At 46.0% G+C, this 19910-nt stretch overlaps 1 protein-coding gene across 8 annotated transcripts in view; it reads left to right on the top strand.

The window, feature by feature from the left end:
- Positions 1-237: 237 nt before the first annotated feature.
- TNS1 (tensin 1) overlaps positions 238-19910 on the top strand; it is a 423340-nt gene continuing 403667 nt past the window's right edge. For 3 of the 8 annotated variants that reach the window (XM_040439496.1, XM_040439499.1, XM_040439508.1), the window contains exon 1: positions 240-528. In XM_040439496.1, coding sequence (XP_040295430.1) covers positions 418-528 — 111 coding nt within the window. In that variant the 5' untranslated portion in view covers positions 240-417. Of the gene's footprint in view, positions 529-18918; positions 19003-19910 lie in introns of those variants that run through there. The other 5 variants (XM_040439502.1, XM_040439505.1, XM_040439494.1 and 2 more) reach the window with 4 other exon arrangements.

Below are 19910 nucleotides of genomic sequence, written 5' to 3' on the forward strand. Positions count from 1 at the left end.
GTGAGAAGAAGAAGGACTTCAGCAGAGTATTAGAAGGCGTGACGGCGCAGTGCTGGGTATGCTCCCAGGGTACAGGGGCTGCGTCCTCCATCCAGCAGGTGAATACAAAAGCTGCATAGGAAACATAGCCCCGAGCTGTAGGAGAGGGAGGTGTGCGGCTGCAGTGTCAGGTCTGTGAACATCTCTGAGCCCCTGTGACTTCCTGAAGGGAGAGAGGGAGGAGGAGCGGAGAGGAGAGGAAAACAAGCAACTTCCAGAGCAGCATTCCCCCTCCTATCCCAAGTGCAGGCAACCTGGAGCAATGGGGAGCCCCCTGTGCCCGCTGCAGCCCGGCCTGTGACCCCCATCACCTGGAGCTTCATCACCACTGGGGGGAGCGGAGTGGGACAGGTAAGCCCACCAGAGCAGGCTGCCTGCATGGGATGCACTGTGAGCTTCATCTGCTGTGAAGAGGACCCCCTATACATGTCAGCGGACCCCAAACATGAGCACACAAGCATGGAGGAAAAGGCGAAACTTCTCCCTAAGGTAACACAGCAGCAGAAAAGAACCGGTCGGTCCACGAGGTAGCAGAGCTGAATTGGTGGTTTAACTCCTTGGGTTCAGCTTGTTGGTGCATGCTTCCCCGATTGTGGTAGACTTACCACCGTCCTATAGAAAATGGTGATATCCTCGTGAGTTGTTTCCGAAGAACACGTTCAGCACTTCTGCATGTGGCTAACACAGCTCTGCTACAAATGCTGGTTTAGTGGCGTTGATTTTTGGCTGATGAATATCAGACTTGGTTAGAACTGCCAACAACTAGTATAACATCGAGTCGTTGCAAATGGCAAACTCAGCTCTGCTGCTCTATAGACAGTTGAAGCTGATATTTAACAAATTCTTTTTGAAGCAAGTTTACCTGTGGTAACGCGGTGATATCCCCATCTATTGCATGAAGTGATAAAACTCGGCTCTGCTTCATCTGGATATAGTGTCTACGTGATAGTTTACTCTTCTCTGGACATTTTACCTGTGAAGAATACACAAGGGTTGTTGGTAGAGATTAGTGTTGAGCGAACTTGTGTTTTAAGTTCGGCGTCTAAAGTTCGGGTTCGGGTTATCAAAGTATCCCGTTATGGATTCCGCTTCCACGGACCATAACGGAATTTAGAATCCATAACGGGATACTTCGATAACCTGAACTCGAACTTTAGACGCCGAACTTAAAACACTAGTAAAGAGGGACAGTACATGCGGTATAACGCCTTCTAGTCTCCTCCTGATGCAAATGTCAGTTTGTAACAATGTATCAAGTATTGTTTCCGAATGCTAATGTAAAATTGTTAGGCTTCGTTCACATTTCCGTGTCCGTGACACGTCCGTGAAAAAAAGTGTACGTGTTTCATCTGTGAAGATGTCCGTGAAGGATCCGTGGTTGGTCCGTGTGTCCGTTTTTACCATCCGTGTGTCATCCGTAATTCACTGACGTTGCTCAGCTGAAAATTAATTTCCAATGAATCTCCTATTAGTCTTCAGTGATAAACAGACACAAAACGGATGTGCGTCAGTGATTTTCACGGACCCAATGGGCATGCTTGGTCCACATCACGGATCAAAGTAGTGCATGTCTCTGACCCACGGTCCGTAAAAAAAAAATACTGAAATGTGAACGGACACATTAAAATCAATGGGGACGTGTGCTGTCTGCGGAAAATGCCTGCAGCACACGTCAGTGAAAAACGGAAATGTGGACGAGGCCTTAATCATCAGGCTGAAGCCTTATATTCAATAAGATGATTCCTATGTAGAATGAAATGTTCTGCTGTATTGTGCTTAATTTACTCTCAATTTCAAGATTTTGCTTGCTGTCAGTGAACGCCAGCATTCCTGCCTACATTCAGAGGCTGTAGACCAGTACAGACCTATAACTAATCGTTAGCTGCAATCATACCCGGTCTAGACAATCCTCTATATCAGGGGTCAGCAACCTTCGGCACTCCAGCTGTTGTGAAACTACAATTCCCAGCATGCTCCATCCATTACTATGGGAATTCTGAGAACAGCAGAGCAAGTATGCATGCTGGGAGTTGTAGTTTCACAACAGCTGGAGTGCCGGAGGTTGCCGGCCCCTGCTCTATATGCTACATATATCAGGGACACACAAATCCCATCTCTCTCCTGTCCTGGGAGTTTGCTACAATGTATCAGTGCCGACATCTAGACAGAAGAAATCTTCCAGACTGTCTAGATTGGATACAATTGTAGCAAACCCTCAGCTGTGAGAAGTATTAGGTCTATATAGATTCTCATCATCTTTATATAAACAAGAATGTTCCCCTTCATTGACAGTAAACAGAGGTCTTGAAAACTGCAAATTATGTTGAAAAAAATAAATAAAGAAAACTGTATAGAACTTAAGCACTTTGGGGAGAATTTATCAAGAGCTGCCCTTGATTCAAAAAGTCTCAGAATAGGGGTTTGTGACTCCTTGGAACTTAGGCCTCTTTTAAAAAGTCTCAAAACTCACTCAAGTAAAGCCATGGCTTAGCAAGTGGAGTAATATCTTAAGACAGTAGTATAAGGCTCCATTCACACGTCCGCAAATAGGTCTGCATCCGTTCCGCAATATCGGGAACGGGTGCGGACCTATTCGTTCTCTATGGGGCCAGAAGAGATGCGGAGAGCGGAGATGCGGAGCGCGGCCCGCAAAAAAATAGAACATGTCCTATTCTTGTCCGCAATTGCGGACAAGAATAGGCAGTTCTATGGGGGGTGCCGGCCGGGTGTGTTGCGGATCCGCAATACACCACGGACGTGTGAATGGACCCTAAGACCTTATTCACACAACCATGAGGAAATCTGTGATAAGATGGTCAGTGTTTAATCCGTAAAAGATTTCTTTGGTTCCGCGTGCACGGACTCTCCGTGTGTCATCCGTGTTCCACTGACACTGCACAGCTGAAAAGTCATTTCCAAAGCACCTCCTATAAACGGTCCTTGAAACACGGAAGAAACATGAATAGCGTCCGCCATAGACTATAATTGGCGTGATGGATCCATAAACACGGACAAAATAGAGCATGCTTCCGTGCTAAAACCATAGACCCACGGACCATGCTAAAAAACGGATGTTTGAATGCATACATTAAAATGAATGGGTACGGTGCTGTCCGCGAATCACTGACATGTGAATAAGGCCTAAGGGTTTGGCTACATGGCGGTCCTGGTCGTGCGATAGCTGTTGCTCCCAAGGATTGCAGTGTAGCGGTGCTAGCATAGAAATGAATGGGGTTTCACAGCGACTCTCACGTATGTCGTTACTGCGACCAAGAACGCTTAGACTTAAAGGGGTTGTCTCACCTGGAACATTAGTGCCATATCAAGAGATCTGCACTGAACTAAGCTCACAAAGAGAACGAGGGCGCACCCAAAATAGCTGAGGGACTATTCTCAGAAGTCCCATAGAAATTAATGGAGAGAGTACCGCACAAGCGCGGCCACCGCTCCATTCACTTCTATGGAACTGCCGGAAATGGCCAGCCCGGCAATTTTCAGCACTCCTATAGAAATGAACCGAGGACGCTCAGTGCACGCTCGTTCTCTTTGGGTGCTTTGTTCTAGTGATGGGTGCGGGTTCCAGAAGAGGGACCTGCACCTATAGGACACTGGGGGTATAGCCTAGGGACCTGCACCTATAGGACACTGGTGGTATAGCCTACGGACCTGCACCTATAGGACACTGGTGGTATAGCCTAGGGACCTGCACCTATAGGACACTGGTGGTATAGCCTACGGACCTGCACCTATAGGACACTGGTGGTATAGCCTAGGGACCTGCACCTATAGGACACTGGTGGTATAGCCTAGGGACCTGCACCTATAGGACACTGGTGGTATAGCCTAGGGACCTGCACCTATAGGACACTGGGGGTATATCCTAGGGACCTGCACCTATAGGACACTGGTGGTATAGCCTAGGGACCTGCACCTATAGGACACTGGTGGTATAGCCTAGGGACCTGCACCTATAGGACACTGGTGGTATAGCCTAGGGACCTGCACCTATAGGACACTGGTGGTATAGCCTAGGGACCTGCACCTATAGGACACTGGTGGTATAGCCTAGGGACCTGCACCTATAGGACACTGGTGGTATAGCCTAGGGACCTGCACCTATAGGACACTGGGGGTATAGCCTAGGGACCTGCACCTATAGGACACTGGTGGTATAGCCTAGGGACCTGCACCTATAGGACACTGGGGGTATAGCCTAGGGACCTGCACCTATAGGACACTGGTGGTATAGCCTAGGGACCTGCACCTATAGGACACTGGGGGTATATCCTAGGGACCTGCACCTATAGGACACTGGTGGTATAGCCTAGGGACCTGCACCTATAGGACACTGGTGGTATAGCCTAGGGACCTGCACCTATAGGACACTGGTGGTATAGCCTAGGGACCTGCACCTATAGGACACTGGTGGTATAGCCTAGGGACCTGCACCTATAGGACACTGGGGGTATATCCTAGGGACCTGCACCTATAGGACACTGGTGGTATAGCCTAGGGACCTGCACCTATAGGACACTGGGGGTATATCCTAGGGACCTGCACCTATAGGACACTGGTGGTATAGCCTAGGGACCTGCACCTATAGGACACTGGTGGTATAGCCTAGGGACCTGCACCTATAGGACACTGGGGGTATATCCTAGGGACCTGCACCTATAGGACACTGGTGGTATAGCCTAGGGACCTGCACCTATAGGACACTGGTGGTATAGCCTAGGGACCTGCACCTATAGGACACTGGTGGTATAGCCTAGGGACCTGCACCTATAGGACACTGGTGGTATAGCCTAGGGACCTGCACCTATAGGGCACTGGGGATATATCCTAGGGACCTGCACCTATAGGACACTGGTGGTATAGCCTAGGGACCTGCACCTATAGGGCACTGGTGGTATAGCCTAGGGACCTGCACCTATAGGACACTGGGGGTATAGCCTAGGGACCTGCACCTATAGGGCACTGGGGATATATCCTAGGGATCTGCCTCCAATGTTCCAGGTGAAACAACCCCTTTAAAAAATGCCCCAAATTTATCGAACAACGTGCAACACTGGATGCATTTGGTGTAAATTACGACAAGGCAGACCGTTTGCGTTTCAAATCCTCACCGTTTTCAAGATCACTGATTGCTCTCCATGAATGGTGACGTTCTTGTTTACATCTGAAAACCTGTACAGGCCCGATACTTCTCACAGCCAAGGGTTTGTTACAATTGTATCCAATCCTCTGTGTTAGGTCTCATGCACACTAACGTATTTTCTTTCCGTGTCCGTTCAGATTTTTTTTTGCGGACCGTATGCGGAACCATTCACTTCAATTGGTCTGCAAAAAAAGCACGGAAGTTACTCCGTGTGCATTCTGCTTCAGTATGTCCGTATTTCCATTCCGAAAAACATATATATATTTGAACACGTCCTATTATTGTCCGCATAACGGACAAGGATAGGACTGTTCTATTAGGGTCCAGCTGTTCTGTTCTGCAAAATACGGAATGCACACGGATGTCATCTGTATTTTGTGCGGACCGCAAAATACATACGTTCGTGTGCATGAGCCCCTATTTGTTACATTTTACCTGCATTGATACATTGTATCAGTCTGGAAGCCGCAGAGTTTAGCTCTGAGAGGACTTTTTTGACTGAAAGCAATTGCATCAGAAGCTCACTGACAGCAAGCAGAGATACTGAAACTCTTAGAAAAAGGCTAAACCTTTCAATGCTTGATGCTTCTTCATAGCCTAAAACTGGATGAGCCCTTGAAGCATAAGTGTAATATGAGCAACCATGCTTGCTCTAAATACGTTAGTTTTGGCGCCAGCGCCGTTTTCACGCGATTTTTTTCATTCGCTTATTTCTCTTTTTGAACCTCCATCGATGTCTTAAATTTGTTTGTGTTTAGTTCCCTCCTGAGCCGGATTATTGCTGTAAGACGAGGCTTCTGGGCAGGTTGAGGCAGGGCGACGGCGCTTTTCTTTCTTATTGTTTATTCAGACCAATGGTTGGCAACTTTCGTGTCTGAAGCTGGCGTGGTACTACAAGTCCCAGCAGACAGGGATGGAGCCTGATGAGACTTGTGGTTTCCACAAGGATAGTGGACCCTGGAAACTGCTGAAGACGGAAACGTTGTCCTCTGCTGTCACATCGTCAGATGCTTTAGTCAGCGATTTCTTAATAATGTCTATTTATAGGAAAGCTGGATGACAACCAATATGCTGTACATCCCCCGCTCACGGGTTGTCGGTCATTTCTGCTTTAGGGAAAGCTGAGTGACAACCATTATTTATGCTAATAAACCTGCCACGAAGATTGTCACCCAGCTTTCCCAGAATCCTCTGGGTTAGGCCTCATGCACATGACCGTTGTTGTGTTCCGTGTCCGTTGTTCCGTTTTCCGTGATTTTCTGCGGACCCATTGACTTTCAATGGGTCCGTTGAAAACTCGGATAATGCACCGTTTGTCATCCGCGTCCGTGATCCGTGTTTCCAGTCCGTCAAAAAATATTACCTGTCCTATTTTTTTCACGGACAACGGTTCGCGGACCCATTCAAGTCAATGTCCGTGAAAAAACACGGAGGCACACAAGATTGTCATCCGCGTCCGTGATCTGTGTCCGTTTTTTTCCTATCATTTGCAAGGCAAACTTGACCTAGAATTTTTGTCTGGTGATCCTCCAAAAATCAAGGAAGACACATGGAAACAGATCACGGAACAACGGATCACGGTTCCGCAAAAAACGGAATGGAAACGGAGGACATACGGATGCATTTCCGTATGTGTTCCGTTTTTTTGCGGACCCATTGACTTTAATGGAGCCACGGAACGTGATTTGCTGGCAATAATAGGACATATTCTATCTTTAAGGCCTCATGCACACGACAGTATTTTTTCACGGTCCGCAAAACGGGGTTCCGTTGTTCCGTGATCCGTTTCCGTTTTTTTTTCCGTGTGTCTTCCTTGATTTCTGGATTTCAAGTTTGCCTTGAAAATGATAGGAAAAAAACGGACACGGATCACGGACGCGGATGACAATCTTGTGTGCCTCCGTGTTTTTTCATTGACTTGAATGGGTCCGCGAACCGTTGTCCGTGAAAAAAATAGGACAGGTAATATTTTTTTGACGGACTGGAAACACGGATCACGGACGCGGATGACAAACGGTGCATTTTCCGAGTTTTCAACTGACCCATTGAAAGTCAATGGGTCCGCAGAAAATCACGGAAAACGGAACAACGGACACAAAACACAACAACGGTCGTGTGCATGAGGCCTTAGGCCTATTGCACACCACCGTATGGCTTTTTCAGTGTTTTGCGGTCCGTTTTTCACGGATCCATTGTTCCGTTTTTTGTTTCCGTTGTGTTTCCATCTCTGTTCCGTTTTTTCTGTTCCGTTTTTCCGTATTGCATATACAGTATACAGTAATTACATAGATAAAATTGGGCTGGGCATAAAATTTTCAATAGATGGTTCAGCAAAAAATGGAACGGAAACGGAAGATATACGGATGCATTTCCGTATGTGTTCCGTTTTTTATGCGGACCCATTGACTTGAATGGAGCCACGGAACGTGATTTGCGGGCAATAATAGGACCTGTTCTATGTTAGAACGGAAAAACGGAAATACGGAAACAGAATGCATACGGAGTACATTCCGTTTTTGTTGCGGAACCATTGAATCGAATGGTTCCGTATACGGAACGCAAAAAACGGCCAGTAGACGGGGAAAAAAAAACGGCCGTGTGCAGAAGGCCTAAACGGAACGGAAAAACATTTTGTTTTGTAGAAAGCTGAGCGACAACCATTATTTCTGACACTGCAGCTCTCACAAGTTCGTCACCCAGCTTTCCCTGGATGAAAACCAATGAACATACACCATATACATGAGTTGTCACCCAGATTTCCCAGACATGGCTATTCCTGTTTCATGGAAAGCTGGCTGACAACCATTATTTCGGCTGTTATGTATGCCACGTGAGTTGTCACCCAGCTTTCCCAGATTCCTGTGCGGTCAGCCATTTCTCTTTCAGGACGACAACCAATGAACAGGTATCCAATATGTGGGTTGTCACCCAGCTTTTCCAGCCCTAGCTTTTTCTCCATGGAAAGCTGGCTGACAACCAGAATTTATAACTTTTCATCTGTCACACGGGTTGTCACCCAGCTTTCCCAAGCTTATCGTTTGTGGAGAAAGCTGGGCGACCACCAATCCAGAGTCTCCAATCTGCCTAGATATCAAGCGATACATCTCCCCTCTGCGTTCATCGCCAAGCGAGTCAGACTTGACATTTCGGATTTTTGAAAAGCTCGGTGACAACCCCTGTGAGAGCAGGAACGGAGGTCGAATTGGTTGTCACCCAACATTCCCAGAAACAGATGAATGGCTTTAATTGAATATTTTACAAAGGGCTCCAGGTCTTATTAATTGGGGATAATTTAGAGGCCGTCCAGTAAGCAGTGTGGGGGGTGCGGTGCACCCCTGCGTCGCTGTCACGCCTCGTTCCCAGCAGGAATTTGTGGATTTGTTATGTAAAGTTCTGGAAAACTGAACAGAAACAGATCAGAGGAAGACGAATCTCAGGGTCAGGCTGGAGGGAGGAAAGCTCCGCCAGTCTTATGTGCTCTATTACAGTCAATTACTCATGGTCTCTAATTGGATTACGCCGCATCTGGCGGCACTTCTTAAAGAGACACGCTCACTATAGACCCGGTCACAGTGTTAATGGGGGTGTGTGCTGAGCTGCAAGTCCTCTACTTCCAGGTATCACTGAGGTGCTGCACTCCAGTCCGATGTCTCTAAGGCCTCATGCACACGACCGTTGTGTGCATCCGCGTCCGTTCCGTCATTTTTCACAGTTTAGCGGAGGTCCCATTTATTTCTATAGAGCTGTGAAAAAAAAATGATAGTCTTGTCAGTGGAAAACAGAGGACGGACCCATTCAAGTCAATGGGTCCGTAAAAAAAAAACGGATGCACAACTGGTATGTCATCCGTGTCCGCGTCCATGTCCGTTTTTTTCTACAAGACCTTGGTGCAATAAAATTGCACTTTTCATTAACCTTCCTTTTTCCCCCCCGTCAGACAAAAAAAAAAGGAAGACACAAGGAAACACAACTGAAGCAAAATCACTGACAGTGAAAAAACACTGTCGTGTGCATGAGGCCTTAGGCTTATTGCACACGAATGTGAGCGGTCCGTGGCCGTAGGATCCGCAATACACGGGCACCGGATGCGGACCCATTCACTTTAATGGGTCCACAAATCTGGAGATGCGGAATGGTGCGGAACGGAACCCTACGGAAGCACTACAGAGTGCTTCCGTGGGTTTTCGTCCCGTATTTCCGTTTCTCAAAAAGATATAACACGTGCTTTCTTTTTGCGGAACGGCCAGATCGCGGACCCATTAAAGTGAATTGGTCCGTGATCCGCTGCGTCTGCCCCACGGTGGGTGTTCGTGCATTGCAGGGGCGCAGCCCTATCTCCTGTAAGCAAGGATCGGACATCTGTCTGCGCCCTGACGCTGGCCGCCGATCGTACTAAGGCGCCGTTGGCTTTGGCCATATATGCAATTACTTCTTAAAGGAACCGCACACATTTTTGGAAGCAATCGAAAAGTTCTGCAGCTTTCCAATAAACTTTATATTTCAATTCTCCACCATTTTCAAGGTCTCTGCCGGCTGTCAGGGAATAGGAGCAGTCTGAATTACATTTCCACCACCTCGCAGGGTTTGTTACCATGTATCAGTCCAGCAGTGCACCGCTCTCCCCTGTTCTGGATTTCCAGTCGATACAATGTATTGGACCCATGGGCTGTGTAAACGAGATTCTTTCTATTCACTGATGGCAAGCAGGGAGCATGAAAATGGTGAGGAAGTGAAATGCTACAAAGCTGCAGAATTTTCCAATGACAATAATTAAGCTTCATTTCTAGAGATGATCCATAAGGGAGGGTTTTTCTCTGTAGATCTGTGGAATTTTTCCGCTTTCCTCAAGGTCGGTCGTTTCAAGCGGAAACCTGACAATCATTTCATTTGTGATCCGGCCGCGGTCAGGTCATGGGAACGTCGAGTCATTAAGCTGTTAGTTAATGAAATCATGTGCGGTCCTTCCTCCGCCGCCACATTCTGCGGAGTGTCTCAGCCGCCGCTCTGTAGGTACTGGGTGTACTTACCTTACAGACAGGAGCTGATACAATGTGTCAATTGGCGACTAAGAGACATATTTGCTTTCTATCCTGTTGGTACAAAAGGTCGGATGATGGGGACGTATAATTACAGTCATCCGTGTGGCCTCCTCTCATCATCCACCAGGCAGGTCCAGGGACCCCTGTTCTGATCATAGGCACGGGTCCCAGAAGTGGTGGATTTTTTTTGGGACCCCATTCACTTCAATGTTTGGTCGCATGGCAAGCCAGAATTCGCCAAGTAGCCCCAGCCTGAGGCCTCTTGCACACAGCAATTTTCAGTCCCTTATGCGTAGGCACTACCCGTGCGGCTGCCATGACGGATCCAGACCCATTTAACTTGAATGGGTCCGTGATCCATTCGCACCACAAAAAAAAATAGAACAAGTTCAGAGGCACGGAGAGAAACGCCATTAGTAAAACCCTGTGGTGCTCCTGTGCCTCCGTTCCGCACCGCACCTTCTGGATTGCGGACCCATTCAAGTGAATGGGTCCGCATCCGTGATGCGGTGAGCACACGGCCGGTGCCCGCATATTGTGGACCAGCTCTTTGCGGGCCGAAATATGGGTCACGGACAGCAACGACCAAGTGCATGAAACCTTAAAGGGGTATTCCCGTTGGTTAAAGTTATCCCCTTTTCACAGGATAGGAGATAACTATCAGATCGGTGGGGGTCCTACCGCTGGGATCCCTACTGATCATGAGTACGGGGGCCCCGTACCCCCTGAAAAGAAAGGAGTGGCCCGTCGCACATGCGCGTGGCCGCTCCATTTATTCCTAAGGGATTTCCGGAGATAGGTGAGCGCTGTACTCGTCTATCTCCAGAACTCCCATAGAAATGAATGGCGCACCAAGTGTATGTGCGACTGGCCGCTCCATTCTTTTCAAGTAGGGGGTACAGGACCCCCATTATTGTGATCGGTGGGGGCTCTACTGCTGGGATAGTCATCTCCTATCCTGTGAATAGGGGATAACTTTAACCAACCGGAATACCCCCTTAAAGTCCATGTTGGAAAACCATCCTTGAATTTATCTCGTTAGACCTAATTAGTCTCCTGTACGCTGAGCTTTATAGGATTATGCATCGGTGACTGGCAATGGGATTTATTTTGTGATGAGTCTAAAATATGGCGCTGTAATCAGTCCTGTCTAATATGATGTTACTTGTGGATATAGAGAATGAATTACATGGTAATTAGTGACTGAGCTGAGCATAAAGCGGATATAGAAAGCTCTGCCAATCCTATGCTTTCCCAGCTCTCTGGCATTGGCAGTGGGGCCCACTTGGTTACTGGGTTGGGTAAAAGGGTAATTGCTCTGGTTATACAGGGTGGTAAGTGGGCATGCACTTCTGGTAATTTTTCAGCATGAGATTGTAGCAAAACAATTGTTTTAAAATAACTGCCCTGAAGATGGACACAAAAGGTGTTCATTGAAGTGAATTAATTTTAAAAAAAGCCCAAAACTCTAAAACATAACATTAGACCCCAGTGCATCTACCTCTTTTCAGCTGATTTGACAAAATTCTCTAATAATTAATTTCACAGCATATCTTTATAGTGGATATATTTTATTGCACAAAGCTCCACATCCTTTGCTTTGCTTGACATGACCTGCAGGCACCACTAGAGGGAGCTCACTGCATACAGATTATGCATCCACCACTAGAGGGAGCTGACTGCATACAGATTATGCATCCACCACTAGAGGGAGCTGACTGCATACAGATTATACAGCCACCACTAGAGGGAGCTCACTACATACAGATTATACAGCCACCACTAGAGGGAGCTCACTACATACAGATTATACAGCCACCACTAGGGGGAGCTCACTACATACAGATTATACAGCCACCACTAAGGAATGCTCATTACATACAGATTATACAGCCACCAATAGGGGGAGCTCACTACATACAGATTATACAGCCACCAGTAGAGAGAGCTCACTACATACAGATTATAAAGCCACCAATAGGGAGAGCTCACTACAGACAGATTATACAGTCACCACTAGAGGGAGCTCACTACATACAGATTATACAGCCACCACTAGAAGAGCTCACTACATACAGAATATACAGCCACCACTAGGGGGAGCTCACTACATGCAGATTATACAGCCACCACTAGAGGGAGCTCACTACATACAGATTATACAGTCTCCACTAGAGGGAGCTCACTACATACAGATTATACAGCCACCACTAGGGGGAGCTCACTACATACAGATTATACAGCCACCAGTAGAGAGAGCTCACTACATACATATTATAAAGCCACCAATAGGGGGAGCTCACTACAGACAGATTATACAGTCGCCACTAGAAGAGCTCACTACATACAGATTATACAGCCACCACTAGGGGGAGCTCACTACATGCAGATTATACAGCCACCACTAGAGGGAGCTCACTACATACAGATTATACAGTCTCCACTAGAGGGAGCTCACTACATACAGATTATACAGCCACCACTAGAGGGAGCTCACTACATACAGATTATACAGCCACCACTAGAGGGAGCTCACTACATACAGATTATACAGCCACCACTGAGGAATGCTCATTACATACAGATTATACAGCCACTAATAGGGGGAGCTCACTACATACAGATTATACAGCCACCAGTAGAGAGAGAGCTCACTACATACAGATTATAAAGCCACCAAATAGGGGGAGCTCACTACAGACAGATTATAAAGTCACCACTAGAGGGAGCTCATTACATACAGATTATACAGCCACCACTAGAAGAGCTCACTACATACAGATTATACAGCCACCACTAGGGGGAGCTCACTACATATAGATTATACAGCCACCACTAGAGGGAGCTCACTACATATAGATTATAAAGCCACCACTAGAGGGATCTCACTACATACAGATTATACAGCCACCACTAGAGGGAGCTCGTTGCATTCACAGTTTTATGCCTTTTAGGTATCCTTTCACATATCTGGTCCCAAGTAGTCACTCGCCCTATATGTAGATTGATGGTATTAAAGGCGCTATTCATATAGAAATCCACCCTCCTCATTCTTGGTTACTGGGGTCTTTGGGTGCTTTCTAGGCCTGGACCTTCTCTTGTATTGATAATAGGGATGAGCTACAAGGTCTTGGATTACCCTGGAGCAGGCGGAGGCTGACGACCTACATAGGACCTCCAAGTACCTGCATGTCACTGACTGACAGGACTCTGACAAAGGACGGATGGAAAATCCCTCTGGGAAAAACTCATCTTATTCAGCTCAAGATAATGTGATGTAAAGTTCAAGGAAATTCCAAAAGAAAATCCGTCCAGATTTGTTTGGAGGTTTTGTTGCTTGATGTTATACAGGGGTATGCACACCATCCATGCATGACGGGAGATAAAAAAAAAATGCCTTAAAGGGCACTTCCACTAATCAAGCATTGCATTCTGGTTATGTGTCATGTTCTACAATATAGCCCCTTTCACACGGGTGAGAATTCCGTGCGGGTGCAATGCGTGAGGTGAACTGAATCCGGACCCATTCACCTCAATGGGGCTGTGCAGATGAGCGGTGATTTTCACGCATCACTTGTGCGTTGCCTGAAAATCACAGCATGCTCTAAATTGTGCGTTTTTCACACAACGCAGGCCCCATAGAAGTGAATGGGAATGCGTGAAAATCGCAACCATCCGCAATGTGGATGCAATGCAATTTTCACGCATGGTTGCTAGGAGATGTAAGTAAATTGATAAAAGTCAGTTTACTGTATTATTTTCCCTTATAACATGGTTATAAAGGGAAAAAAAATAGCCTTCTGAATACAGGATCTTCATTCAGCAGGACCTGCGCTGACGTCGCCGCGCTCACCACGTGGTGAACACGATTATGTCAAAGGTCCTTTTGCAGGTCCTGAAAGAAGACGATGCCGACTGCGCGATCAAGTGGATGAGGTGAGTTAATAATTTGGTTTTTTTAACCCCTCCAGCCCTATTGTACTATGCATTCTGTATTAAGAATGCTATTATTTTCCTTTATAACCATGTTATAAGGGGAAATAATAAAATCTAAAGAACACCGAACCCAAAGTCCGGGTTTGTGTCTGTTATATCTATGCAGGGGATATGGAGCTATGTAACAGAGGGGAAAAAACTGAGCTCTGACCACTATAGAGATTATTATGAAATCTTAGACAATATATACTAATTGACTGGCTCACGAAAAATGTATTATATTTATTAAACACACTAATTAGATATATATTGCCACATAGTTAATACAAAATTCATAAAAATTCATATTACAATAAAATAAAATTTACTACATGTGATAAACACTATATACTATATGTAATAAATACTTTAAGGTCTTGGTTCCATCCACTTTTATAACATGCGGAGCTCACGTATGTATAATACACTTGTGTGATACACTTATATGTTTGCTGCAACACTATAAAACTGTTAGTTTGTTGTTCGTTTCTCTTTAGTATGTATTGGTTACTTTTAGATATATATGTTACGTTTTTCCATGTATCTTATGCCGTGTCAAAGTCTTTTGCGCTGTATAAAAGAAATTTGTAACAAATGCTTGCCGCTATGAATGTTACAAAAATGTATTTTTTTGCATCCAAAGGGGTATATATTACAGCTGTGTAATTTCTTTATATATGAGCATGAATGTCCACAAACTTCCCCTTTTATAACAAATAGACTTATGCAAGTAGGTCTGTCCAAATGCGGCTTGCACTATGTTGCCGACACTGGCGCTTTAAAACCGCTGCGGTAAAGCTCCACGTGGTGTATATCTGATACTATTAGTTACTTACTTTCATAGATGGTGTTAATGCCAAGTCGGGTCTCTCTTAGGCCTCATGCACACGACCGTTGTGTGCATCCGTGGCCGTTGTGCCGTTTTCCGTCTTTTTTCGCGGACCCATTGACTTTTAATGGGTCCGTGGAAAAATCGGAAAATGCACAGTTTTGCAGCCGCATCCCCGATCCGTGTTTCCTGTCCGTCAAAACCTGTCCTATTTTTTTGACGGACAACGGTTCACGGACACATTCAAGTCAATGGGTCCGTGAAATAACACGGATGCACACAAGATTGGCATCCGCGTCCTTGATCCGTGGCCGTAGGTTACTTTCATACAGACGGATCTGAAGATCCGTCTGTATGAAAGCTTTTTCAGAGCTGAGTTTTCACTTCGTGAAAACTCAAATCCGACAGTATATTCTAACACAGAGGCGTTCCCATAGTGATGTGCACACTGTGCCACTAATGAAAATAATACAATAGAGGGAGGGGGGCCGCACACTGTGCCACCAATGAAAATAATACAATAGTGGGGGGGCAGGGGGGGCCGTACTGGCCACCAATGAAATTAAACTGGGGAGGGAGGGGGGTCTGGCAGCCCCTGATCTCTTATAGGGGGCGATGATATGCACAATTAACCCCTTCAGGTGCAGCACCTGAGGGGTTAATTGTGTGGATCACAGCCCCCTGTAAGAGATCGGGTGCTGCCAGGCAGCAGGGGGCAGTCATGTACACAGTTCTCAGTATATTCTAACTTGAAGCGTCCCCATCACCATGGGAACGCCTCTGTGTTAGAATATACTGTCGGATCTGAGTTTTACGATCTAACTCAAATCCGATGGTATATTCTAACATAGAGGCGTTCCCATGGTGATGGGGACGCTTCAAGTTAAAATATACCAAACGGATCCGTCCCCATTGACTTGCATTGTAATTCAGGACGGATCCGTTTGGCTCCGCACGGCCAGGCGGACACCAAAACTACTTTTTTTTTTCATGTCCGTGGATCCTCCAAAAATCAATGAAGACTAACGGATGAAAAAACGGTCACGGATCACGGAAAAACGGAACCCCGTTTTGCGGACCGTGAAAAAATACTGTCGTGTGCAGGAGGCCTTACCACGATTATCCTCTATAACAGGGAAGGTCTTTCTCACCGCGAATGTCCTCGGCTGGGTCCCGTACTTGTCTTTCCTATTCAGTTGGCGTGCATGTGCAGTGTGATTCTCTCCACGCTGAACCTTCGAAGGCCAGGTATACAATTAGTATTGCTGCGTGGACATTAAAAGTACACCAGATAGTGTATTGCAGCTTAAAATTCCTTCCTCAGTGGTATTAATAAATGTTTTATTAATACCACTGAGAAAGGAACTTTTTTTCCAAAACACGTCAGGTGAATGAGGACAATAGAAAAAGGAATTTTAAGTTGCGATACACTATCTGGTGAACTTTTAATGTCCACACAGCAATGCTAATTGTATACCTGGCCTCCGGAGGTTCAGCGTGGAGAGAATCGCACTGCGCATGCACGCCAACTAAATAGGAAAGACAAGTAAATATAAGTGTATTATACATACGAGAGCTCCGCATGGTATAAAAGTGGATGGAACCAAGACCTTAAAGTATTTATTACATATAATATATAGTGTTTATCACATGTAGTGAATTTGATTTTATTTGTAATGGCTTTTATGAATTTTGTATCAGAGCTGAACCCGGACATACCCTTATTTTCACCCAGGCAGCCCCCCTGATGTTGGCATCGGAGCATCTCGTGCTCCGATGCGCTCCCTTGCGCTGCGCTAGATCGCCCAGGGAACGGGTTCTTTTGTTTTCAATAACACACTGCCGGTCGGAAACTTCCGCCCGGCAGTGTGTTCGGTGACGTCAGCGGCTCTGATGGGCGGGCTTTAGCGCTGCCCTAGCCTTTTTACTGGCTAGGGCAGCACTAAATCCCGCCCATCAGTGCCGGTGACGTCACCGGGGTTCCTGGCAGCCCCATGGAGAGCCCCGGTACGTCACCGGATCTCCAAAAAATGCCTTTGCCCTGCGCGATTTAGCATGAACTGCTCCGATGTTCAAGTCAGTGGGGCTGCCGGGGGTGAAAATGGAGGGATGTCCGGGTTTATCTCTGAACCCGGACAACCCCTTTAACCATGTGGCAATATATGTCTAATTAGTGTGTTTAATATAATATAATTTATTTTTTGTGAGTCAGTCAATTAGTATATGTGGTCTTAAATGAACCATTGCTCTGGTGGTCGGGAGCAGACTGAGCTCCGTATTGGTGGATCTGGTGAGCCCAACCGTTGTCTTTTCTTTTTATATTATGAAATTGATCAGCAGAGAATTTTGCACCTAAAGTGGAAATTTCATTAAATATTGGAGGCAGATGGAGAAGTATCATCTGAATAGTTTTGCTACCAGAGGTTTTTTCCTTGGAATGAAGCGATGCTTGTGCTCTCCAAATCTGCTCCCTCAGGGGCAGCCGCATGAAAGGGGGGGTCCAAAACGAATCATTACTGATAGCAATTCGCTAGGATATTCCATTAGTATGTGATCGGTATGAATCTGTCCGCTAGGACCCCCACAAGCAATCGGGCAGCGCTGTGACGAGTGGAAGCTGAGCCTCCAGCCTCAAGGTTGTCTCCTCTAGCTTCTCTGTTGTGTTGTTTTAAGGCTCATTGGCTCCAAGGAATGGCGGCTTATCCATAGGGGTGCTTCAGTGCTGCAGTTCTAGTCTTTGTTGTCACGACATTATTGGGCAGAAAAGAACATGTAGCGCGTTCATGTCTGTATGAACATGTGTCTGAATATTCATACTGAGAAACAGAAAGGTCTTCTTAAAGTGACATGAACTACCTTTTCTGGTGTAGCAGATCTATGACCTTGTATTATACTCCAGAGCTGCACTCACTATTCTGCTGGTGCAGTCACTGTGTACATACATTACATTACTTATTCTGTACAGATCCGGAGTTACATCCTGTATTATACTCCAGAGCTGCACTCACTATTCTGCTGGTGCAGTCACTGTGTACATACATTACTTATCCTGTACTGATCCTGAGTTACATCCTGTATTATACTCCAGAGCTGCACTCACTATTCTGCTGGTGCAGTCACTGTGTACATACATTACTTATCCTGTTCTGATCCTGAGTTACATCCTGTATTATACTCCAGAGCTGCACTCACTATTCTGCTGGTGCAGTCACTGTGTACATACATTACATTACTTATTCTGTACAGATCCGGAGTTACATCCTGTATTATACTCCAGAGCTGCACTCACTATTCTGCTGGTGCAGTCACTGTGTACATACATTACTTATCCTGTACTGATCCTGAGTTACATCCTGTATTATAACCCAGAGCTGTACTCACTATTCTGCTGGTGCAGTCACTGTGTACATACATTACTTATCCTGTACTAATCCCGAGTTACATCCTGTATTATACTCCAGAGCTGCACTCACTATTCTGCTGGTGCAGTCACTGTGTACATACATTACTTATCCTGTACTAATCCCGAGTTACATCCTGTATTATACTCCAGAGCTGCACTCACTGTTCTTCTTTTGGAGTCACTATAGACAGTGTTGTACATAGAAAACCTCATGGAGCTGCAGCACTACGCTCCCCCCATCATTGTCCGTCCTCAGTGTTCTGCTTCTGCGTGTTTTGGGGATTCTGTTATTTGCACACATGAAATCAGTGCTTCGCTTGCACAGGGTTAAGCAGAGGCATGGTGCCCGTCTTATCGCAGGCTGCCTCCCTCTGTCAGGAGCGTGCCAGCTGAAACCACAAGTGAGTCACACATAACAGTCACAGACACGGAGATTAGCTGAACATCTGTGTACATGGCCTTGGGCGTAGTCACCTAGAACTTGAGCCAAATGGACGGCACCTCATCAGAACATATGAAAGTAAAAAAATGGAAAGAGGAGAAATCGCGCTCTGTGCCAGTAAGTTGGACCTAAAGCCAAACCATTTTTCCGTATAGAGATGTGTAGAATATATTGTACTATCAACGGGTCTCATTTATCAGAAAAATGTCCCTGTTGTCCATGGGCCACAATTCATAGTGTAGCTTTCACTTCTTAAGTTTCCCTGTGATTGCTACGGACAACAGAGTCAGCTTTGTGGGACAGTTCATGTTGCCTTTAGGTTCAGAATTCTCTGCTGATTAATATCTCAACACATTGTATCTTTATAGCGGTAAGAGTTTTTTGTTTTTCTGATACCGAGCTCCAAATCCTCTGCAAAGAAAAGGGGGGCATTTATGAAGACCGGCAATTTAGAATCGGGTCTCTGTCCCTCCTGCGCTCGCGGTTCATCTGCTTAAGTTACTGTATGTAAAGGCGCTGGCTTCTACATAAAATAGGCGGACTTTACACTTGTCTAAATCTTGCTGGCATAGATTGAGACCATTTTCTGCTCCTAAAACAGGCATAGAAAATGATAAATGAGACACAGTTTTCCCTGCCCACGCCCCTCTTTTTAAGACCTGGCGCAAGCGGCTGAAAAGGGGAAAAAGTGGCGTATATCTATTTTTGACATTCTGGCTACCTGCCGCCACCACTAGGGGGAGCTTAGCACCTTAATGGATTCTGCCTTATTATTGATATCAATGGGTAACATTATGCAGTGAGCTCCCCCTAGTGGTGACTGCAGGTAGGCAGAATGTTACTGTACCTGTCAAGTCCATGTCTGTGCAGGGTATTTGTAGCTCTGCATCAGCAAAAACAGAGCTCTGACCTCTACAACTGTATACTGATAGATTTCAAGGGTAGAAATTCACTTTACAGGAGTCGTGCCATGAAGAAAACCCCTGTCCATGTGACCCATTACCCCTGTCCTCAGTTCCCTCTAT

This window comes from Bufo bufo, chromosome 7 (assembly GCF_905171765.1).
Source record: "Bufo bufo chromosome 7, aBufBuf1.1, whole genome shotgun sequence".
Taxonomy (NCBI): Eukaryota; Metazoa; Chordata; class Amphibia; order Anura; family Bufonidae; genus Bufo; species Bufo bufo.